Source organism: Mus caroli, chromosome 15 (genome assembly GCF_900094665.2).
Source record: "Mus caroli chromosome 15, CAROLI_EIJ_v1.1, whole genome shotgun sequence".
Taxonomy (NCBI): domain Eukaryota; kingdom Metazoa; phylum Chordata; class Mammalia; order Rodentia; family Muridae; genus Mus; species Mus caroli.
In genome coordinates, this window is record NC_034584.1 from 47,572,157 (window position 1) to 47,596,798 (window position 24,642).

General features: G+C 44.8%; 1 protein-coding gene across 1 annotated transcript in view; it reads right to left on the reverse strand.

Annotated features, from left to right (window-relative positions):
- Ext1 (exostosin glycosyltransferase 1) overlaps positions 1–23,282 on the reverse strand; it is a 278,195-nt gene extending 254,913 nt beyond the window's left edge. Inside the window, exon 1 of the mRNA XM_021183381.2 lies at positions 21,506–23,282. Coding sequence (XP_021039040.1) covers positions 21,506–22,467 — 962 coding nt within the window. The 5' untranslated portion in view covers positions 22,468–23,282. The remainder of the gene's footprint in view (positions 1–21,505) is intronic.
- Between the last annotated feature and the right edge of the window lie 1,360 nt (positions 23,283–24,642).

The window sequence follows — 24,642 nt, forward strand, 5'->3', positions numbered from 1 at the left end:
ATTTTTACAAAGGAACCCAGCCCTGAAATTAAATACAATGCCCCCCAAAAAAAAAAAAAAAAAAAAAAAAAAAAACCTGGATGAATTTCTTTCAACTGATACTCATTTGCTAAAGATAAAATCTTGGCTTCAGATTATAAATACAGTTTTCAAAATAATTACCAGATCCCAGCAAAGGTCATAACTAATGGTCAGAAGATCTATGAACCCTATAAAAACATATGTAAGGGACAAGGTAAATGGCTCAGTCGGTGAAGTGATTGCAAGCAGACCTAAATTCCATCCCCAGAACACTCATAAAAGCCATCATCACAGCATGCATATGCTCTCCTAGGGTTCGAGAGGCAGAGATGGAGAAGGTAGCTGTGGCTTGCTGGCCTGCTGAGTAGTAGCATCAGCAAGCTCTAGGCCAGTAAGAGACGCTGCAGCTCCTGAGGTTGTCTTATGGCCTCCACAGGCATGCATATGCGATTGCACATGAAACCAGATACAACACATGTAAATGCTTAATGTGCAATTTCCAACTAGGAGGAATCTATGGACTGGCCTGGGACCTAAGAGACTCAACAACAAAGCATATACCTGCTTTTTTTTTTTTTTTCCCACTTGTACTGAGTGGCATAAATCACCAATAGTACTCTGCCAGTTAAACAGAATATAGAACAGGAAATAGAATTTTCTTCCAATGGAATGTATTTATACAGAGAGAACGTAATGACAACCTTTTAGTATGTACACTATAACCAAAAGAAACGCCATTCGTTTAATAAAGGCGGGATCATGAATGTAATTGTGAGGCATTCGTTGCTATTGTAGTTGTGTATTAATGTACAAAGAGAGTCCTTATCCCATGAGTAGAATTGAAAACCCTGATAGAAACAAGCCCATTCTCGGGCTTATAAAACAAGCCTTTACAGATAATTATGTTTTATTACTCTTCATTTTATGGGGATTGTGTTATACAAAACAAATACCAGATGCCTATTTGTTTTATTCATTTCAGGGAAATAAAAAAAAAAAACCTACAAGTGCCTCTGTGAATAGAACTGCTTTTAATTAAACACAATCCACAATGAGTACATAAAAATTAATACTGTTGAAAGCCAGCAGGTAGAAAGTAAATGTATCAACCAGCAACTGCTGAATGCCTCCTTCTCTGCGCTGGCAAGGGAGGAACACACTCCCCAGCTTATTTCTCAGGAATGGAAATCAGCAAGGGATACCTGAACAAGGTCATTCATTGACTTGTATGGGGAAAACTAGAACCAACACTCATGAAAACATAAAGTCTAGAGGTGAGAAGAAAATACAAAGTCAATGTGTTATACTGAACCACAGCCCATCTGAGACCTTCTTTACAAAATTACATAGGTCCTTTATGAGCCATTTAGAGAAAGTTGTTGAGAGAAAGTAATTGGATGGGATCATGTGTGCCCATTACCAGCACTTGGAATGGTAAGGCAGGAGAGTCATGAGAAGTTGAAGGCCAGCCTCACATATGTAGCCAGTACCAGCCCAACAGGACTACATGGCAAGAAACTGTGTCATAGATAGACAGATAGACAGATAGATAGGTAGATAGATAGATAGATAGATAGACAGATAGACAGATAAAAAAGATAGATAGATAGATAGATAGATAGATAGATAGATAGATAGATAGATAGATACTGTGTCATAGATAGATAGGTACATACATACATATATACACACACATACATACATACATATATGCATACAGGATTCTGGCGTAGTTCTGACTTTATCTGCAAACCTCAGAGGGTTGCTGATGTACAGTGGCTGCCATCTGATTAAATCAAGCATGCTTTTTTTAAAAAAAAAAAAAAACATCGGATGGGGGTGCCTAAGGAGAGCCAGAAAAAGAGAACACTGAGACTACAATCTGGAAGCTCCTTCCTGACCCCAAAGATGTAAATCCTATCTGTTCAACGGTCAGTTCTAATCAGAGAGCAAAGCTTCAACATACAGCAAGGGAGCCTCACAAGAAAAATATGTGAGTCCTTCCCTTACTTTTCCCCTCTCTGCTTTTGCTGTTGTTGTTGTTTGCTTTTGATCCAGTCACGGTACGAACCACTCATGGCAGGTCCTAGATTTGAGATCACCTGTGGCATGATGATGTGTCGTTGCTAGTGACAAGACAGAGACTAAGTCCACTTTAAGGGCACTGCAGAAAGTAACCTGAAAGCCGGTGCCTGGCCTGGCAACCCTAACTCTACCCTTACTCACAGGAGTTTAAGGGGTCATCCCCCAAGTGCCACTCTCTACAAGTCCGAATCTCACAAGAGTCCCGATGCCTCAAGGAAAGCTTGTCTTTATTTTTCCCCAGGAGACTAGCAGTCTGACAATCGGACCTTGGCCTTTTGGCTAAATGGGAAAAGAAATATTACTCTGTTTTTATATTTTAAAAAGTCACATCCTACAGCTTTTCAGCCTTTAAAGGATGGATTTCTTTAACAGATATGGGCAACAGAAAATGTAGCATTTAAGTCATAGATCCACATCCCAAAATTCATTTTGCTAAAACAGACAAACAGAAACCATCAAAGTACTTATTGGTCTCCAAAAATCAAGAGGCGAATAAGGAATATTCATCAACTGTACTCAATTTAACATAATCAAAGTGCTGTTTTCACAACAAAACAACTTTCAGCTATCAAAAGAGAACGAGAGAGCTAAATATGTTGATGCAGAATGCAAGTTGATACACTATCACAAGATCTTTACCCCAAAGACCATGCACATGATTCTCATGACAGTGTGCTCAGCCAAGAACATATACTGACGCACCAAAGTGCTCATGGGAAACATATCACATGACTTTTCCTTCCTGTAAGCCCAAACTTCTTGTGTGTAAGTGCTGCCATCTCCGTCTGTCTGTTTCCCCACAGCATCCCCAAAGTTATGCTGTAATCTTTACATGACTCTCTCTCAAAAATTCAATTCAAAATCAAACTTTGAGAAAAGAATCGCACTCAATCGCCCAAGATGGCTTTAAACTCACAGTCATCCTCCTGCTTCAGTCTCCAGTGCTGAGATCAGGTGTGGGCCATCAACCCTCCACTCTGAGCTGAACTCTTTTTAGTTGCTAGAAGAGCTTAACTGAATGGCAGTAGGAGACTGAAGGTTGGATAAACTAGGGGTGTGTGTGTGTGTGTGTGTGTGTGTGTGTGTGTGTTTGTGCGTTCTTGAAAGAAGAAAGGGAGAATTAAAAAAAGAAAGGGAGAATGAGAAAGAGGAGGAGGAGAAAAATAACAGGACCAAGGAGCACAGTCATTTGACAGGAAGATGGGCTTCTGAGCACAGCCTTGATGCTGGAGAGCACCTAAGAAGAGGAAATGTACAAAACCCGTGCCTTTCAGAAATGGGAATAAGTGCCTGTGTATAAATGATGGAGTGCCCTAAGGATTCAGTGGAACCCAAGACTAGCTTGTGGAACCCATGCCCTAGGAGATGACAGCCCAGAATTCTATCTGTGAGCCCTCATGCACTGTTGATGCTAGCAAGGAGGAGCCCCTGAGAGCTTCCCAGTCCCTATAGGTCTCTGAAGCACCGCCTATATAGCACTCTTCACCAGGAGTACAAAGAGAGGCAGCAAAGAAAGGAACATGAACACTGCGTCACCAGACCCCCATGGATTTACCATTGTCTTAGTTAGGTTTCTATTGCTGTGATAAACACCACCACTACCAAAAGCAACCTGGGAAGGAAAGGGTTGCTTTGGCTTCCTTACACTCCCACACCATGGTTCATCACTGAAAGACAGGATTAAAGGCAGGAACCTTGAGGCAGGAACTGAAGCAGAGGCCACAGAGGAAAACTGCTTACTGGTTTGTTCCTCCTGGCTTTTTTGGTTTGGTTTCTTACACATCCCAGGACAAGCTGCCCCAGGACTTATTGCCCACTAAGGTCTGGACCCTCCCACAATCAAGAAAATGCCCTATAGTCTTGGACACAGGTCTTTTTCAAGGGGATGTTTATCTCAGTTGAACTTCCCTTTTCTGAAAGGATCTAACTTATGTCAAACTGACAAAGACAACAGGACAAGAGGAGTGTTCCTCAGTGTGCTCCTCAAAGAGGCTGGCTTTGAGGCAATGTCAGGTGCACCTGACCAAGGGCTAATTGCCCAGCTTAGACAGCACAGAACAATACACATTCTATATCCAGTATTCTGTGGGCCAAAAGTAGGCTCTACCTGCCGTTAAAATAACAAAGGCTGAAGTTATTTTAAAACTGCAGGTCATCATCTCACTTTGATAAATCTCTAATTTTACTCCTGTTATCTTGAAGTTCAGGGGAGCAAAAATAATTTCTTCTAAATTTACTTTTCCGAGTCAATATCCCTTGAATTGTTTATTCAAAAAATATATTAATAGTTAGGCATATCAGCTCTAAAATATGTCTTTCTTCACTAACAGGCCACCATGACCAAAGATACTCATCCAACAAATATTTCTTCAGGATTCAATATAGGCTCAGTACCAGGGAAACTGACAGAAAACAAATAAACACCATTCCTGTTCTCATGGTGTGGCCCTTGGAAGCTATGAGCAGCTTAACAGCAGAGGAGAAAGTATCCAAAGAGCTTGGTGATAAAATCTATTTAGGTCAAATGGTAGGAAAAGAGGTCTCTCCAGGACATTTTTCTACCAGGAACCAGAGGGGTCTGGCCTCTTTACAAATTGGAAAAAGACATAGAGTAAAAATATTTTAAATATTTCTATCAATTTTAAAGAACGTCTGTGCACTGGAGAATTTGTTTCCTCCCAGCATTTGGAAAGGAATGACAGGAGGATCTCTGTGAGTTGAGGCCAGCCTGGCCTACACAATGAGTTCTGGGATAGCCAGGGCTAAACTGAGAAATCCTGTCTCAAATAAATAAATAAATAAGTGAATGTGTGTTTTGCCTGAATGTATGTGGTCTACCACACGCATGCCTGGCGCAGATCAAAAGGTGTCAGAGCCCCTCCACCCCCAGAACTGTAGTTACAGACAGTCATGCGCTGCCGTGTGGGCAACCAAACTCAAGTTGCTTGGAACATCAGCCACAGCCAAGACTTGTCTTCTCTCCACGCTTTTTGTTTTTGGATTTATGTATTTTATGTACATGTGTGTTTGCCAGCACGCATGCATGTATGAACTACTATGTAAGTGCTGGGACTTGAACCAAAGTCCTATATAGGAGTAGCAAGTGCTCTGAGCCACTGACCCATCTCATCAACTTCCTTTAAATAGGCATTTTTAAGCCCAGAGCTGGCTATATTCTTAACTATCTTCTTTTGGTTCAGGAACTTCTGCACTTAAAAAAAAAAAAAATACTACAGGCAGAATATACCTCAGTAGTAAAGCACTCATTCAGGAGGCCCAAGGTTCAAACCCCAGCAACAGACACACACACACACACACACCTAGTCAAATATAATAAGCTTTTCTAAGCACTTATCAAGCACATTAGCATACTGTGAGGGAGCGTCTGGAAGCCAGAGAAAATGATTCAGCTCCCCACGTGAAGGTACATGAGTCTGAGCAGATAAAAACCTTAAAAATTGTAATTCAGAGTCAAAAGATTAATGGTCCAAATGAACAGTGAGCCCTTAACTGTCAAACTAAATCCCAGAATTCACTGGGCCTTAATGACACAAGGAGAAACCACAAAGCCTATTGCATCCCTAAAGTTAGGAAGGATGGGAGAAAATGGGGGGGGGGGGGGAAGAAGTCCCTCCATGTAGGCCCCCTGGAACCTACCACTGAAATTAACATCACACCTGCTCCTTGTGGACAGAGAAATACTAAATAGGAGCTTGGCTAGATGAAGGTAGTGATTAGCAAGGAACGCCCTGGGCTGAAGGGCAAGCCAGTGGCCTGCTGCTGCCTCGTGTTCTGCTATCTGAAAAATCACTACACCATTTTTATACCCCTAAGGGGGCCAGAAATGACAGGCTTCAAATGATAGTGCTTAAGCCACGTCCTGAATGCAGCACACTGATAAAGCGCCCAAGCCATCATGCCTAGCAGTTCCAAAAATAAGTGTTTTCTACTTTTAGAGACAAGCCCAAAAATTCTAGTTATTGTACCTCATCTAATTAAACGAGTTCACTGGAAACACGATATGGTATTTTTATCACACTGTTACTTCAATCTATAAATCAGCTTACTAGAAGAAGGGCAATTACTATTTTTGTGAAAAAGACATTAAGACAGGGCTATGGAGATGGCGCAGTGGTTAATGATATTTGCCACGTAAGCAAGAAGACTTGAGTTCAAATCCACAGCACACATTTGACTATCTACACCTGTAACCCCAGCACCAAGGGACGGAACAAGTCTATCCCAGGAACTCTCTGACTACCCAGCCTAACCAAAACTATGATCTTGGGGTTCAGAGAGACACCCTATCTTAAAGGAATAAGGCTGAGAGAGACGGGAGACACCCTCCAACACTATTCACCCAGAGCATCAATTAGTTTCAGTATGCACACCCCACAGAATCATCTACCCATATATATGCACCCCAAACACACCATACAAACATATGCACACAGGAAAGGAGAAAAAGAGGAGAGGAAGGGAGGGAAGAAAAGAGGGGAAGGGGACTGGGCACAGGGAAAGAGACAGGCATGCGAGACCGCTGAACACAGAGTGGGGAACCTCTCTCTAACAACAAATGCTTTTTTAAAATATCCTTCTTGGTTTTTTTATTTTCAATGTAGGATACCCAGCCAGGCTTGGTGCTTTACATCTTTTATACCAGCTCTCAAAAAAAAAAAAAACAAAAAAAACAAACAAACAAGCAAACAAAAAACCTAGGCACGTTGAGTCTCTATGAACCAGCCTAGTCTTCAGAGATTTCCAGGCCAGTCAGGGCTAGACAAAGGGTAAAAAAATAAGTAAATACATCTAAACTCAGCCTTTTGTTATTCTCCAGAATGGGAGAGGAAAAAAAAATTTAGGTTATATACTCCTTATAAGAATGCTGGCCCCCAAATTATCATCATGTGTAAAGCACACACCCAGTCATTTGCCAAGCAGTATCAAATTTGGGGTGAGAGAAAGAAGACGCTACCTTCCTTACAACTTGGGGAACCACTCCCCAGTCGGGCCTCACAAAGCATACGGCTGCTGCACAGCACAGAGGTGTCCAGCTGGTAACAAGAACGTAACACTAGTCCAAACTGGGTTGTGCTGCTGTTGTTGTTCCTTTCGGACATGTTACGGTTCTAAGGTACACAGCTGACCCAATGACAGCAACGCCAGCAACGCTCTGTGACATGGATCACATCTGGATTGGTAGCAAACCGTATCACAGAAAACCTCTCACAGTGTGTTTCTTCATAACGGCAACTGTGTGAGTGCCAGTGTGTCTGGACGCACCCAGATCTTCCAAACAGTCTAGAATTTCCTCCCTGACTTCACCTTGGCTGCAGTTCCACGTTTATCACCAAGGACAGGTGCACACTGCTTAAATATAACACGCAGAAGCAGCGCAGAGGTCCTGGCCCTGCAGCTGCAGACTTCAGCCGTCCTAAAGGAAGAGTCACTGGCCACTAATAACCATGCAAATCGTTGGAAGTGCAAACTTATCCCCCCCCCCCCCCCATGGCTCTCTGTTTTGCTAATACCCCTGCTTTGCTACTTGTACAGCGGGAGAGAAGAAAAAAAATACTTTTACCTTCTTAGTCCTATCCAGGTTTAACTCTGAGAGTCACTTCAGGGGACCTCAGTCATACCTGCCATTCACTGCCTTTTGATGTTTTTGCAAAAAGCAGGAACAGGGCCTATGCATTGATCAGCCTCACAGGCATGGTAAGAAACCAAATACTTTTCCTAAAAGAAAAGAATTGATTTTTAAAGACCCAAAAAAAAAAAAAATCATACTGATGGTTGGGGTTCTTGGCTGAAGCACTTCTGGAAAATGAAAAATCCTCTGAATGTTGGCAACAGTTCCAACAGGTGGTTGGAATTCTGAACACTTGCCAAACCACCAGGAGTTTCTCCACGACTGGCGAGCTTGAGTATCATATTGCACACTACAACTGTAATGAGCTGTAAACAGATAGGTCAAATGAAAGAAATGAAATTAAAAGAATGATGGACACACACACAAACGGAAAGTCTGAAATTATGAGTCTAATGTGATCTTAATGAGACAGATGAATAATGACAGGAGCCGCTGCTTCTTACTGAGTGGTTACTGTGCGCCAAGGCCCCTGTCTAAGCATGGGACAGGTATCACTACCCATCCAATCCTCACACTAACAACCCTACGATGTGGAAATTATCAGCAGCCCCATCTTACAAGTGAAGACACTGAAAGAGAGGAGCTGCCGTAGCGCTCACAGTGAGACTGCCGTACTGTAGTTGGAATCACCTGTTTCCAGAGTCTGTATGTGGATCCTCCACATGCCTCTGAGCTCCAAGCTGAGAGACGAGTGCTCTGCCACTGTCTCCATGCTACTCAAGTTACCCAACGTTCCTGGTCCTTGAATTTCTCACCTACACCATGCCATGATTGTGGAGGGAGCGAGGATTACCAGAAGCAGCTTTTTAGCCCAAGTTGACCCTAGACTTCTGATCCTCCTGCCTCCACCTCCTGAGTGCTGAGGTGACCCCCATGATTCAACTATGCCAGGCTGCTTCTGTAATCTTCCTGTTCATCTTTCCAAAGGAGTAGGTCTGACCCCAAGTATTCAGAGAGGAATGAACACGGGGTGTGTGCCCCATACTCCCATCCCCAGAGCATACTCCCAAACTGCAGACAGACAAGTACAGTATGCAGACTGGACTGCCCAGGGCACCAGCTCACTAGGGGAAAGAAACAAATCCAGAGACGATACCCTCACATTGTTCCTAAAATCAGCTCTTCCCTTCTTGAACTCACACGGAATGGCTGTTTCACTCATCTTTACTGAAATCTATCTTTATTTTGGCATCTAATCCTTTCCCCACACCCATATTACCCTTACTTGAGTTTCTCCTTAAACAGGGCAACATATAAAATAAATTCATCAAAATACTACTGGAATCTATTACCTGTGCTAAATCCTGAAGTGAGGTAGTTAAATTTTATCATAACATAACTACAGCTCATTTAAAAAAAAAAAAAAGCACTGTAACTCTACAATCCAAATACAAAAAAAAATTACACATTTCTACTCCTTGAATCAATAAAGACCACTCTCTAAATTTAAAGGTTTGCTATATTACACCACTCTTAAAAATGTAGTCATCATAAAACATGCTGTTTAAAGGTAGCTTTCTTAATGTGATGTGAATTTTAAAGGAGCCTGTAGCATATACGAAATGGTGCTTTCACAAACACACAAAAATTATTCCTTGCCTCTCAGCAAAGCAAAAGCATTTTAGTGTCAGATCCCTCTCTGATTAGATTTTCAGATTCCTTCAGATACACAGAGCTAGCCATAATTTTGGAAAATAGCCTTTACAACCTTCGGAAGACCATAAAACATAATTCATACTTAATCAAGTGTCATATGACCGTCACCAAATGTGAGTCAGTTTTTAGGACCTACTAAGAATTCAAGTAACTGCACTACAGTGCATTGGTCCAGGCTAGACACCCTGAGATCTGTGAGCAATACAGCATGTCTGGTCCGGGTCCTCATGAGCCACAGCAGAGCATAAATGCAGGAAATAGAGGCCGGCAGGAGAAATAACAGTACACCGTCCTTCCCCCACCCCGTGCTTTTTAATTGAGTGAAAAATCTCCACATGAATTCATTAGAAGCCTGAAAGCTTTATTAAGCATGATGTTCCTGTGTGCTTCGCAGCAATACTTCAAGTACCAGTTAGCCCAGCTTAGATGTAAAAAAAAAAAAAGGCCAAAATTTTTATCCAACCAAACCTAAGGAGGGTATGGAAGAAACTGTAAATAAATTGGGGAAGAAATCTCAGAAACAAACAACAAACTACATGTTCTCTCTCATATGTAGAATCTAGTCAATAAAATGAATGCACATGTAAACAGATGTACCTTTGGGCACAGTATAAACGAAAGAGAACAAGAAAGGCTGAACACAAGGAGATAAAGGCTGGCTGAGGTAATGGGGGACACGAGTTATGACAGAGGAGATACAGCTGCTGCTTTTTTTGGTGGGGGGGGGGAGTTCGAAACAGGGTTTCTCTGTGTAGCCCTGGCTGTCCTGGAACTCACTCTGTAGACCAGGCTGGCCTCGAACTTTGAAATCCGCCTGCCTCTGCCTCCCAAGTGCTGGGATTAAAGGTGTGCCCCCCACCACTGCCCAGTGCTGCTTTTCTTTCCAGTTCTAATTCTGTCATGGACTTTCTAGTGTATGTGATACTGAAAGTGCTAAATGTAACGCAGAGCCCTATGGCTCCCAGTCCTAATGCCATTTCTAACTGTATGTAAGTCCATAAGTTGTATAGACTCTGGGTCTAGTTAATTTGGGTATGTGATATTTTTATCTGTATTTTATAACAGTTTATTAAAAAATAAAAAAATAAAAAACATGGGAGTCCCTAGTAGCTAGAGAATATTACAATTAAATGATAAAGGGAGACTAATGGTTCTTCATTTATTCTGCATCAATACCTTAGGCTAGAGTGCATCAAGCCTTCTTGCTTAGTTTGATTTTGGTTTCACTACTTCTCATACCAATGCAACAGGTTTTGGTTTGGTTTGGCTTTTTAGAGGAAAAAGTACCTTTCAAAAAATACTGAAAGAAATTTCTCCTTTGAAAACAAAAAGGGAAACCAGGTAAATGAGCAAAATAACATAATGAAGTTGGTGGAGAGACTGGAAAGCCTATTTTATAAATCAAAGACAGTGAAGCTTAACAGACCTCGTATTTTGAACCGATGGTGGAGAGTGACAACGTTCTTGGCGGGTCAATAAAAATAACTGATTTTAGTTGATAGGACTAGGGTTGAGGAAATGGCTAGGTACTTGCTATGCAAGCCTGAGGATTTGAATTTGTATCTCCAGTCCACAAATAAAGACAAACAGACACAGTATTATATGTCTCTAATACCAGTCCTCCTATATGAGACAGAAACTCAAGAGCCACCTAGCAGTGGGCACATAGCAGCAAGCAGCCAAGAGAACTGCTTCAAACAAGGTAGACAGACCTAAGATTGTCCTTTCAACCTTCACCCTGGCCTGCCTCAGAACTACTCTGGGAAAGTTCCCAGCCATGTTCCCAAGGAAGCTTTCTTCCATCCAGATTTTAAAACCAGGAAACCATCTCTTAGTCTTATTTTCACTGGGCTTCCAAAACCCTGGCTAATCTTTTTAGTAACCTGGAACTTCACCCAAGACCCACTGACAGAAGCTGCAATGAGATCCCAGTACACAACCATATCATGGGGCTACTGGAATGCCTATGATGTTGCTTTTCTTCAAAGAAATCTGGCATCTTCTAACATGCGATTCCATCTGCATGACATCAGAGGGCGGGGTGCATGTCACTGCTGATATATAGTGTATGCATATGGTAGGCACAAAACTGTTTTATGTACATTGATTAAGATGAGCTAAAGTGCTCAGGCTGGAAAGATGGCTTAGGGCTTAAGAGCACTGACTGCTCTTCCAGGGGTCCTGAGTGCAATTCCCAGCAACCACATGGTGGTTTCACAACCATCTGTAATGGGCATCCGATGCCCTCTTCTGGTGTGTCTGAAGACAGCGACAGTGTACCCACATACATGAAATAAATAAATGAATGAATAAATAAATATTTCAAAAAGAAAAAAAAGAAGAGGCTGATCCTCTTTAAAAAAGAAAAAAGGATGAACTAAAGTAAATTAAAAATAGAAACATTACTGGATCCAGGACTCCTTCCTTCAGCATCTATGCAATTTACTGAAAAAAAAAAGAGAAACAAGACAGTCAAATAAATGGAAACACAAAGCTACAGTAACCATGAAATGTTCTAAAAAAAATACAGACTAGAAGTCCAGGAAGTGACTGTAGTCATGAGAAAGAGCAGGGTAGCACTTTCCAGAAAGTTGCTGAAAAAGGGAGGAGGAGGGGTGTGGCTATTTCTTGCGGAGGGGATGAAGCTGAGGAAGCAGTAACAGCTGGACCAGCAGCCACACAGAGTCAAGAAGCCCTGGGACAAGTTCCAAGAGGATAGAGGTATGATCCTATCATCAGCTCTTAGGGTGCTGGAATCTACACAGAATACAGGGTGGAATCCATTCTATCCTTCCGTCCATCAGGTCTCATCTCTCTAAGAGTGTGGGTGTCATGTACCTCAATATACCTGATGGGGACAACTATAGGAAATAGGCCAGAGGTCTTCACATTCCCTCCTGGGTCCTTCCTTTCTCTGCATCTCAATTCCATGCCTGTACCTCGAGCATGTAAGCAAGGTGCTCAGGTTAGCTTGGCTGACGAGTTTTCAAAAGGACAGCTTACTCTTAAGATCGTCCAAACATTTCTATATCTCCCATATGATTAAGCAAGTTAGAGAAATGCAGTGTTTTTCCACTTTATTAAAGATGAGTACACACAAATGATGCCTCGGGTCAACAATAACCACAGTGTAGCTTATCAAATATTTACCAAAGCTCTACTGCGTGACAGGTAAGGTACTACAGGCACTCAGAAGCTCAGCCTCTGCTGTGCAGTGTGGAGGGCACACTCTTCATAACCTGCCAGGCGTCCTTGCTTCTGAGTGTTACGTGTCATAACTCCCTGTCCTCCTTCCTTGTATTTGTCTTGTCAGCTGTCCCATCTTCCCAGCTCTATTTGCAAGAACCCAACTATCGCTGGTCTTTCAATGCACTGCTCCAAAGCCACTAGAGCTGGGAAATCAGATCTGTGAAATGGTTCGAACACTCTCTAAACCTGATGAAATCAATTCTAGGTGAAAAAGCCCAAGTGATACTCCACCCATCAATCAAACATCCGAAAAGTGGTGAGCGTGTGGTCGCCTTGCTAGCAGTGGGGACTATTCAAAAGCACTGAGTACTCTGTCTGATTGAGAGCACAGGCCTAGAAATCAGAACACCTCCATTTTTATAGTCCGCGGGCTCTCGTGTCGATCAATGTAAAGACTCTCTGCCTCTGTTTCTTCATTTACAAAGTGAAGAAGAAATGCTACGTTCCTACTCGGGGCTCAAAAAGATTAAGAAGATACAACCACCCAACTGCCTGCACACAGTACAAGATCCAGAAGTACTAGTGGCTGTTGCCATCATCTGGCTTCACGGGCAAAAGTGTCAACAGGATATGGCTTCAAAGTACCTGCCACGGCTAACTTCTCTAACCACAGTCCCCTAATCCAGGAAATGCCTTCAAGGATGATTTTTGAAAAAGGATGTGTTCACCTGTTAAGAGTGGCAATGTGGCAGGGCGATCCCTCCATTGATCAGGTCTCCACCACACTCAATTCATGGCCTCATTGTGAGAGGCTCCTTCAGCATCCGCAAAAGCAAGGATCAATTTCTAGAAAAGTCAACCAGACTCGGTTCCCCCCCTCCCCCCGCCCCCCTCCCTCCCCCCCCCCACATGGACAACAGCACTCAAGACCGACTCACTGATGATGGTTAGCAGGCATTGAGAAACAGAAGAGCTGGTCAGAGCAGAAACAAAGCACCCTGTCCAGCTATCACACTGTATGCTAGGAACTTAGCAGAACACTTTCAGTTGGGTTTCTGTCCCATGTCCCCTTAGAATAAATCCTGTGACTAAACAGGCCTGAGAGATAGCGTGCTTGTCACTGGAGCTTCAGAACCCAACTGAACCAGCTCAAGGAAACGCCTAAGTGGCTCAGTTCCATTCATACAGGATGGCTCTCCACAAGTAATCCTCAGCTGCTATTGGTAAATGCGGAAAAAGATGGCCTGCATTCTTGATGCAGGGAACACAGAGAACATGGGATCAAGGAAATGCTGGGTTACTCCAGAGGCTGCTCTCAATCCCTGCCACCTCCAGCCTGAAAACTCCATACATATCTTTCCACATTCCACTGGGCAATGATTAAACACCAGAGCACTTAAGCCCACGGTTACCTGGGAATTCAGTTTCAGGGAAGAGATGAGCAGAACTCTTTCACGGGCACAGTTAAAAGGCTGAGTTATGAAACTAACTGAGCCACTCCACAGTTGACTAGACCATGACAGGAAGATGGTTTTAATAACACGGCCACCCTAGAGAGTATATTATCATTTACAAGGTCCATTCACATACACTCCACCTCTTTTGATCCTCTTAATGACCCTGTGAGGCTGGTAACCTAATCTCCATTTCCAGATACAAAAACTGAAGCCAAAAGGTTAAAAAATGAGTCAGAGAATCTCAGGCTCTGCTTCCTAAGGCTAAGGCTCTACACAAGACAGAAAGTTACAAAGGAAAGCTCAAGTGTATATTGCTTCAAATCTCTCAGTGCCATCAAAAGGAGTTATGTTGCCCAAAAGTTTCAAAGGCTTGTACTGGACATTAACTGTTTTGTGCCTGGTTTTAAAGGTACTTAGAATAATACACTAGGTGTAAGAATTCCTTATTTGGCAGTCCAGATGTAAAAAAGCTGCCCAAACTCACCTCCCATGGATCACAGAGTCCACAATCAAAGGGAAAACAGAAGTAAAGGCCTGACTGATAGAAGATGCTAGAAAAAGGGCCGAGATCCCCAGGTTGGGTCAACAGACCCTGAGATCCCCAGAAAGCAAGCACTGTGTCTGTCAAGAGAAGTCTATATGGCTGCCAGCACAGTTAAAGAGACCAGAGAGGTTTTTGGCCAGAGCCAAAACAAAACTTCAAAGGGAACAGAGCCTGAAGCTTCAAAGACCCCCTGCAGCACCAATTACCACCTACAATGTTTATCTAAGCTGTCATTTAATGACAGCTACTTCCCTAACTGGGTGCTCAGCCTCACCTTAAAAACACCTACCACTCCAGTGGGATGAGGAGTGGGGGAAGGGCACATAAGTCCTTGATTGTTTTTGAAAGAGACCCTGAGCAAGAACCAGGCACTCTGGTGAAATTCACCCTCCAAAATAAATACATAAATACATACATACATACATACATACATGTGCGTGTGTGTGTGTGTATGTGTGTGTGTACACATATAGTTAATCTATGATACAGCTGTGCATTAAAAAAAATAGTGTGTTTAAAAGCCCCAGTTCATGCCAGGCAGTGGTGGCACACACCTTTAATCCCAGCACTTGGGAGGCAGAGGCAGGTGGATTTCTGAGTTCGAGGCCAGTCTGGTCTATAAAGTGAGTTCCAGGACAGCCAGGGCTATACAGAGAAACTCTGTCTCAGGGGATAAAAGAAAAAAAAAAAAAAGTCCCACTTCATTTTGGTAGGACAGTAAAATGCTCTTAAATAATGTTAAGGGGAAAAGCATACATGTACACTTAGGTCTAACTTCAACTTTCAAAAAGCAGAGTAGTAGCAGCAGGCCAGGAGCTGTGCTTACCAATGCTTTAGCCCTAGCTTCAACACGTGGGCAGCTTGGACAAACAATGAAGTTAAGATTTATTTACTACTAACTAAATAATTCACATAGCGGAACAAAGTGTTAGGATATGCAGAGATAAAACAATACAAATATAAAGGTTAGGGAACTAAATCAAACTTGAGCATGGCTCAGCTCTCCTACTGGGGTAAGAAACGAAGTGGAGGACCACCTTGCTGTATCCTGCATCTTCTCTATTTCCCCCAGGAGTCGGTATTATGACAGGGGTGTTCGTGTGTATGCATATACGGTGTATACAGTGGACAGAGCTCAAGCTTGTATGATGCATATGGAGGGCAGAGTTCATGTGGACATCCGGAGCCTTCTTCAATCACTTACTGTTACTCTCTGAACCAGAAACTGGCCAATTACACTAGACTGGGTAACCAGCAAGCTCCAAGAATCCTCCCATCTCTGACTCTCCAGTACTGAAATTATAAGCACACTACCATAGTTGGCTTTTCACATGAGTGCTGGGAGTTCAGACCCGGGTCCTTGTGCTTGCTAAGCTATCTCCACAGCCCTACCTGCATTACTTTAAAAACAAAACAAAAACAAACAGTTTTGACTTGGGACTACTAAGCATGAGCTTGCTCACCAAGCTGTCTACCTCTGGGCTGCACCCTAGCCAGCAGCTCACTCTCCCAGTGAGCCTTTCTATGCTGTTGGATCACCTGGGGCATCATCCCAGGAGGTCCACGTATAATCCCAGAAAGCAGACAAACTTGGTGCAGGCCAAGTTTGCCTTGAAGAGACAAGGAGACACCGAAAAGCAGAATCCATGCAGGTCAGATGGAAATGCTCACGAATCGTCCCTTCAAGTAGTTCTAAGTTGAAATGTCAGAACTGAGGTCCTACTAGCACATGCACAAGCTAAAGCCATTCCTTGGGAAATTCGCAAAGCGATGAAAGAGACATCTGATATATCCACACTTGATATAACCATAGCTCAAAGCTGACCAACGAGACCTTACATAAAAACAGTTAATTATTACATTCGATCGAGGAGGGGTTCCACGTTTCTGTCTGAAGACTGTAAAACCCAATGACCACTACATCTGACCTGATTCAACTGAGTGTCAGAAAGCAGTAGCAGGCCAGGGTGAGAAGACAGAGAACCGGGAGCCAGGAAGCCTGGGCTACAGCCCAAGTTCTGCCACTTACGAGCTGGGAAGCCTTGGACACGCTGCCTCAACACCTCTGGCTTCAGCTTACACACTACGATGCACTAACAAGACACACTGCAGGTTAGCTGAGAGAAGTGCAGCCAGGCCCTACCCAGCCAAACCTTTCTTTGATAAGACGCTGACACGAAGTCACTCACAGAATTTTCTGGAATCCTATTCTGTGACAGTAGATCTTCCAGGATACGAAGCAAACCACAAGCACCTCGGGGTATGGTGTCTCCTTTGATCACTTCTGTTTCACCCAAACGGTAAAAAGAGAACCAACGGCGGCCCACTTTCAGAGGGATCCATCCAAATCGTAGCAGCTTGTCATGAATTAAGCGTAGTAAAACCCTTTAAACCCGTATCTCAAATAACATATACCTTTCAGCATTTCCTACTCTGGACTCATTCGACTGGCAAATATCCCTCCAAGTAGCAGTAACATCCCCAACCTGAATTTCTTGTGAGTTGAGCTTTCAGGGGCTCTCTGCAGAAAGCAGGTTCAGGGAGACGGGGAACTGCGCTGGCAGAAGACACACGTGTCAACTTCATAGCTTGGCACAGGACTATTACTTGAATTTCCCATCTGTGGGTTATTTTAGCCACACTTTTGTGCCATCACACAATTATGGAGAGAAAGGTGCTAATATTTTACATTTGGAGGCTGTACCTCATGGTTTCTGCCTTTCCCTTCAGAAGAGGAAAACATTCACATAAGAGTCAGGCCCAGGTCAGGAGCTTGCTCCAAGTGACGGTGAAACCAGGTGAGGATAATGGAGGAAAGAGAAAAAAAGCCCTTTGGTATTATGACTTGTCTTAAGCACAGTCGCCCTCCTCTGCAATGGCATCTGCATCCAACTTATTTGGTCAATTCCATCTGTTCCCGCAACTCTTAAGGCCAATGAGAAAGGCTCAATAAAATTTAAAAAAAAAAAAATTAGAAAAAATGAGTTACACTAAGCAATTTTGGGAACACACCCACCTATTATTTTATCAACAATAAAAGGGAACTGTGAACCTCATGCAAGATTCTAAGCATGTCCCTTCAAAGGGCTACATCAGCTCTAAGCTAGTTGACATTTTTTTTTCTCTTTTTCAATGCCTGCCAGCCACCTTTGAAAAGCTGTCATAAGTTGTAGAAACACCAGCAGCACCAAATGGGATGTCCTGGAGGCTGAGCGCTTCCAGAGGGTTCACAATGAGAAATGAAAGGAACGCTGACTAGTGAAAGATTCCAAAGGCCTGCTTTCTGGAACTACTACTAAAACACATCAGAGTTCCAACTGTTCCTCCCTAAATAAAATTTGCCATCCTTTAGTTTCTATTCCTAAGAAAAGCGAGTGCTAGGAGCTAAATGGTCAACCATCCTTAAACAGTACATGGCTGGGGCTGATGAGGTGACACTGGGGAAGAGGACTCGTCCTACCTAAGGATGTGCATTTGATACCCAGACCCCACTTGTTGAAAGAGGAGAACTGACTCCAGGTTGTCCTCTGACCTTCATGCATGCGCACACATGCACTAAAGAAATGTTTTGTATTGTTTTGTTTTAAAAACCCCAGTACAGTACAGCTTTAGCAAACAGAAAAGGGTCTGACAATCTTGATAGTCTTTTGACTGCTCTCAGAAAAGCTGCTTTGAAAGAATCACCCTGCTTTCCTTGGAAGGGCCAAAGGTTCAGGACACCTCTCACTACCTTCTCTTCCTTCTGTTTGATATAGCCAAACTTGAAGTTCCCTAATAATGACCTCCAAAGGTATCGAACCTGTGATGTTCATGCACAGTAGTCATCATGTCAGCATGCCTGAGAAGCCAAAAGCACTAAAATGGAGTGAATTTCTCGAAGGTCTCACTCCAGATCACCAAATCCCAGCAGTGACTCAGTTCGGCTGGTGCCAACTACACCAGTTATAATGAGTAACTGAAAGCCAGATGTGGTGGCTCAAACCTTTAATCCCAGTACTCCGGAGGCCAAGGCAGGTGGATCTCCTTCCAGGACAGTGAGAAATGAAATAAAGTGAAAAAAATTAAAATGAAAAAGATATGTAACTAGTAAAAATTATGTGCACTATTAAAAGTAATTGATATTTAATGTAATTGAGAAGCTGGATCAAAGTTTGCAGGACCTTTTTCTCCAGAGCAAAAGTAATTCCCATTCGCGCCACCCAGCTGTTCTGCACCGGTGACATTCATGTGCTTTTCACAAAATCACAAGTGGGACACTTCCCTTGAAACCTACAGCATTACACACCATCACCATATCTTGGAGTTGAAGTATCTGCTTATGTTCTTCTAGTAGCCTAAGTTGACCAAGGGGCTATAAATTTCCAATCTAATTATCAGATCCGGTGTCCCCAGCAAACCCATATGAGGTTGCTTGCCGAAGCAACCAATTAAGTTGAAACCTTTTCATAGGTACTTGCTAATGCAGAAGAGAAGTAGACGAAAATTGATCTCATCTTTACAAGCCATTACCAAATGAATGCCTAGAACACCTCAAACACTGCTTAAACCCTGGGTAAAAATCAACTCAGAGATGACTCCAGGAAGGACCACTTCCACAGATCTGACTTCAGTATCTCTTCTTCAAGGGTCTGGTGTGGTTAGCCTCAGTGTGGCTGAGGAGTTCTGCATTGCCCCTTACTTCCGAGTGCAGCATCGGTGTAGACTGGTGTATAGTCACGGCTTCCAGATTCCTGCATTCTTATTTCCACCCTGTGTATTCCAAAGTCAAAAGCAAACAAACACCCAGCAATATTTGCAAGTAAACAATTCTGACAATCCAAGATGGGCAAGGAGTTAAAACTCTAGGAGTTCCAGTCTGCACTACTAACACGTCCTACTAAGCAAAATCGGGGCTAGAGGGATTGTAAAAGGTAACCGAAAACCGTGAAAAACCCTGCTCAGGAGAAAAGTAAACTTGTTTTCTTTCTAAATGCCACATCCCCAAACAGAGAAGATCCTGAGGCCCGGACCCAGGTGGTCTTTAAACTTAAATCAAGAAGAGGTGGAGGGTGTCAGATTTCTTGGCCCAAGGACCGAAAGGTGAAAAATTAATTACATTCAATTAGCAAAACAAAGTTGCTCGGAAGCCAATCAACCACACCTTTCTCCATCTCCGCTCTCTAGAAAACAAAAGTTTTCCATAGAAAATGTAAAGAATTGGCATCTACTGGGGGGAGGGGGGAGGTCGAACACACAGGGAACATCCGCTCTTTCCCAATGAAGAACATCATGATCTTTCTATAAAGCTTGGAGAGATTGCTTTAGAAGCCATCAAAAGATCACCCTCTTCACGCCAGCCAAGGAAATTCCTAGAAGGCACAAGCACCCCCAGAATCTATCAAAGTACATTGTCCTTTCAACAAAGCAGTTTCTTTCTGACCACAGTTAAAGAGTGTTTTTACTGTCACAACAACACTCAACATTCACACAGAACTTCCTTGTGTAAGAGGAAACTATGGATTCACAATTGATCCCGGCCTCAGGCTTTTCCCAGGATTGAAACGGAAAACGTCCAAGGGGCTCAGAAGCAGAATCCCCAGGCTTGATACTTCCTCTCCCTTCTATGATCAAGTCGGGGAGGACTTTAATTTCCCTTCCAATCACTCCCACCAAGACCAGAGAGTCTGAGGGAATCCATGGACAATAATCACACCTTTCATTTCAGGGCCCCGTTCCCACCCTACCCCTTCCTGATCCAATCCCATCTGGAAGCCTTTTCCCCTATTCTGCATTTCATGAATCAATTGCACAAATCTGCCAACCTCTGCCAGTTCCTCTTGTACTCAGCTGAGAGGTTTCTCCTTCCTTCCCTGGGTAGCACAAGGCTGCTCTGGTTTTTAACTGGCGTAAAGTGGAAATGCACCATAGGCGCTCACTAACTCTTTCCCAGCCAGACACAAGTGAGTCTGGGGCACTGACCTCAGCTATCAGGAAGCTGACCGATGGACCTACAGGCCAGCCTCGGTTTCAAGCAGATTTGTGGATTCTAACTTTGACCTGAAATCCTGTGTGTCAGCAACTGTTAAAGACAAGGGAAAGGAAGACTGAAAGGGGCTACAAAGTAACCAACTCAGTTACTTAGCAACTAAACAAAACTCTCCCCTCCACAGAGGCTAAGGAGGCATCTCAAGCCCATTCAAAGAGTAACAGTCCACATTTATATGCAAATAGATAAAGACAAAGAAGAAAGGGAAATCTAAATTAGTAAGGGTAGTTCACTGCAGTGGGCCTGAGGCCCAGATTTTAAAGTTTCTCCAAGAAAGAGTGGGCTTATAGGAATGAATGAATGAATGAATGACCCTAACCAGCTTACACTCTACCCTTAATAAACATCAGTGCTGTAGAGGAAATAAGAGGCAGTCACAAGTTGGGGAGGTAAAAATGAAAATATTCCAGGAATCAAGAATCTAAAGCTTAGGGGGAAAGGTGCAAATTTAAGCCTAGCAAACTGCACAGAGAACAGGTACCCATGTTCTTGAGGGAAACAGACAAAGCCCAGAGGGGTCAGTGTCTGTGGACTTGGGTCGAACATGTGTCTCTCTGAGTCGTCACAAATACCCTTTAGTACCCTTTCCAAAACTTGGATCCGAGCCCCCATAATGCGCCAAAGACACATGGGTCCTGAATGGTTTTCAAAGCATCAGGAAGATTCCCTTCTTCACCAACCTGACTGGAGAGAGTACTCTTGTCGAGTTTGCCTGAGAAGCCCAAGCTCACCCCACACACTTGAACCCAGCCGCTGGATCCCGAGGAAGCAACAGAACTGAGGGCTTCTGTCTCCACCCCGCATCCCCCACCCTCCCACCTGGACTCAGGTATCCAGGGCCCAGGGCCGAGCCTCGAAGGGAGGCAGCCCTTACTCACTTCTCATACTCGGTGTTGTCTCTGTCACAGCGAGAATCCTTGTGCTTTTGCCAGTCTTTGCCATGCTTGCAGGTGGTGAGGAGCAAGACGTCCTCCCCGTTATGGACGTGATATAAGGCATTCCTGGTGTCTGACCCTATCCCTGTCAGGTACCGCTTCCCCTTGAATACCAGCATGTACTTCCTGAGAGGAGGGATGGTGTTAAATTTCAAAAACCCCCTCTCCCCTCCTGTCCTGGGATGATCCTTAGAAAAGAGGGGAATAGAAACATCAAAGTTTGGTCGGAAGTTTTCAGTACTGATGCTGGCTTTGGCCAGCATCGCCTGGCCGATGTCAAACCCCACGTCCTCAGTGTAGTCAGGCCAAGTGCCAGAATATAAATTAAAAATTAAATGATTCCTACCATTGTTCCACAAGTGGAGACTCTGCACTTTGGATCTCAAATTGTGCACATACTGAGGTGATAACTGGTCTCTGTCTAAAGTATCCAGACTCAAGACAAAGAGGCACGCCTGGCTGGGGTCCGAGGTGTAGAACCTGGAGCCCTCGATGGCCGCTAGAATGTTTTGGTAACTTTCGGCGATTTTCTCCCCTTTCTGCTGCGGGTACACGTAGACTTTGAAGCCGTTTTTCTTGCAAAGGGTGAAATCGAAGCAGGACTCCATGCGGCACTTCTTGCCTTTGTAGATGCTCGAGTTGGCGTCTCGCTTCTGCCGGGGGGAAATGTGCACGCTGGAATCCTCGTTTTCCAATTGATCCCAAGGAAAGAAAGGGCGCAGAGCGTCCGGGAAGCGGGGCCAGAAATGATCCGGACTGGGCTGGTGCAAGCCATTCCGACCACTGTGCTCTTCTCTCCGGCTGTGGCTCCTCGATGCCCTAAACTGCACGCCTCCAAAATAAAACAAAAGGGCGAGACAAGAGCCAGCTGAGAGCAGGATGAAATAGCGTTTTTTGGCCTGCATGTGTCCTGCCTGGGTCAAGAGGATTGTAAATAAACACAAGAATCACCCAAGTTTCCCAATCAACACTTTCAGCTCCAGTCCGCCATCTTCCCGCCTGTAAAGACTTCAAACTCTCCGCTCCCACCTTCTCTGGATGCCTTTCCCCAAGCCGTGGACTGATCCAGCGCATGTGGGCGATTTCTTTAACTTTCTCCCCTTCGGTCTTTCATCTTTGGGCTGCACAATGCACGGGAGAGAGCCGGGCAGAAGATCTCGCACCCAGGGCGGGCGAACAGCGGACTGTAATTTTCTTGCATGCAACAAGACGGAGGAAAAGAAAGAGAGCAGGGAAGAAAAAGCTCCCGATACCCAATCAATGGCAAGACGAAGTGACTGCCTCTCCGCTCGGATTCCTCTCGGCGGCGTGGAGAACGAGCCCGGGGAAAGCAACTTCAACTCATCCACACTCCGGTGCAGAGCACTACGGTTCCAACAAGTCAATCCGCCCCGGCTTCAGCCGGCTAGTGCATCTTGCAGCTGGGGCGCCGTAACCTCACAAATCCCTGCATGTCTCTTTATTCCCTTCTGCAGCGGCTCCCACACTCCGCCGGTGTTTACTCCTGCGCTCACGGGGCCGGCTCCCCGGGCGCGCGGCGGCCCGGCCGGCGGCACGAGGCGGCGCGGGGCGGCGGCGGCGGCGCGTCCTCCCCGCGGGCAGTGCCGGCCCCGAGCGGTGCTTCGCAGGCCCCGCGCTATCACTGCCGACCGCCGCGTTCGGTCGCCGAATGTTACCCGGTTCTGAATGTTACACTTACACATTCCATTCCCGACACGACAGCGCTGACCTCATCCATCCACGCAGCCCGCGCTGCCATTGGCCGGGCGTCACGTCCGGGTGGGGCGGGGCTTCCGCTGCGCCCATTCATAACCCCCGGCGGCCGGCAGAGGCGCCGGCGCGGCGCGGCGCGGGCGCGGGGACCCCGGAGCGCACGGACGGCGGGCGGAGCGCTAGCCGGCCGGGCGTCGCCCACCGCCGGCCTCCTGCACGCCGGGCCGGGAATGCAACCTGGACCAGGCGGGCCCCAGAGGCGCGGGAGGAAGGGTGGGGACGTGGCCCGCAGCCCGCTGCTCGGGATGCCCCGGGTCTCCACGAGCTGGGAACGCCTCCCCACCAGGAGGCTGAGAGGACCGGTTCCTGGAGAAGGATGCCTTGAAAATGGAGAAGCGAGGGGAAGGGGGGTGGGGACTTCATGGAAAGCGAGCGCAGGTCGGGATGTCTCTCCCCCACACTTGGACCCGCTGAGGAACAATTTTTTGGTGGGTCTTGTTTTTAATGTTTAAGTGGTCTTTCTAATTCCCCTATGTAATCCACCTATTTTTCTGTCTTCCTCGCCGAGACACCCTAATCCTCAACAATAAGGAGGAATTGTCACAGTCCGATGGATCTGTGGCTGAGTGTGAGAAGACACCTCCTAAAGCCTTCTGATCTGCGTGCCCTCTCTTCCATTCCCGAATCCCTCCCACCTGTTCTGTTCACTGATATTGGGCCGGGAGGGATCTAATGGCTGAAAAGAAAGCCATTTCATTTTGCCCCCATCGGTGTTGTTATTCTTCCTGAGGTGGTATTTTTAAGATGTCACCTGGCCCTAGCTGCAGAAGGGAACCTTTGAAGCAAAAAAAAAAAAAAAAAATGGTATTTACAATAAATGTGCCACGGTTCCTTCAATTGACCTTCCTTCTGTCGACTCCCCTGCCCCAAGCCCCTGTCATCCTGAGTGAACTTAATTGGATGATGCTGAAAGGAACCTGCAGGACCTCCAAGCTGTGCTAGACTCCCAAGCATTATCTGGCCTCACAGCCTGAATTCTGGCTTTGAACACTTACCCACCCTAGCCTCAGAGCTTGGCCAAGCTGGACAAGTAGTTGCCTAGGGCAGCAAGCTGTTTAGTGATTGTTTATTGTGGGAGTGAGTGAGCTGGGAGCAGACACATCCCTACCTCCCTCGGGCTACTGAAAATCCCAGCCGGTTGTGTACCCATGGTATGGTTATAATAAGGCAGAGTGGAAAGTTTTCAACCTTTGTTGTTTCAGATTTGTTTGAATAAAGAAGGGAAGAAATATTGGGTGGGATATTTTGGTACATTCTGAAACCTCTGCCCATTTTGAACCTGCCAAAGATGAAGTAGGTTTTCATGA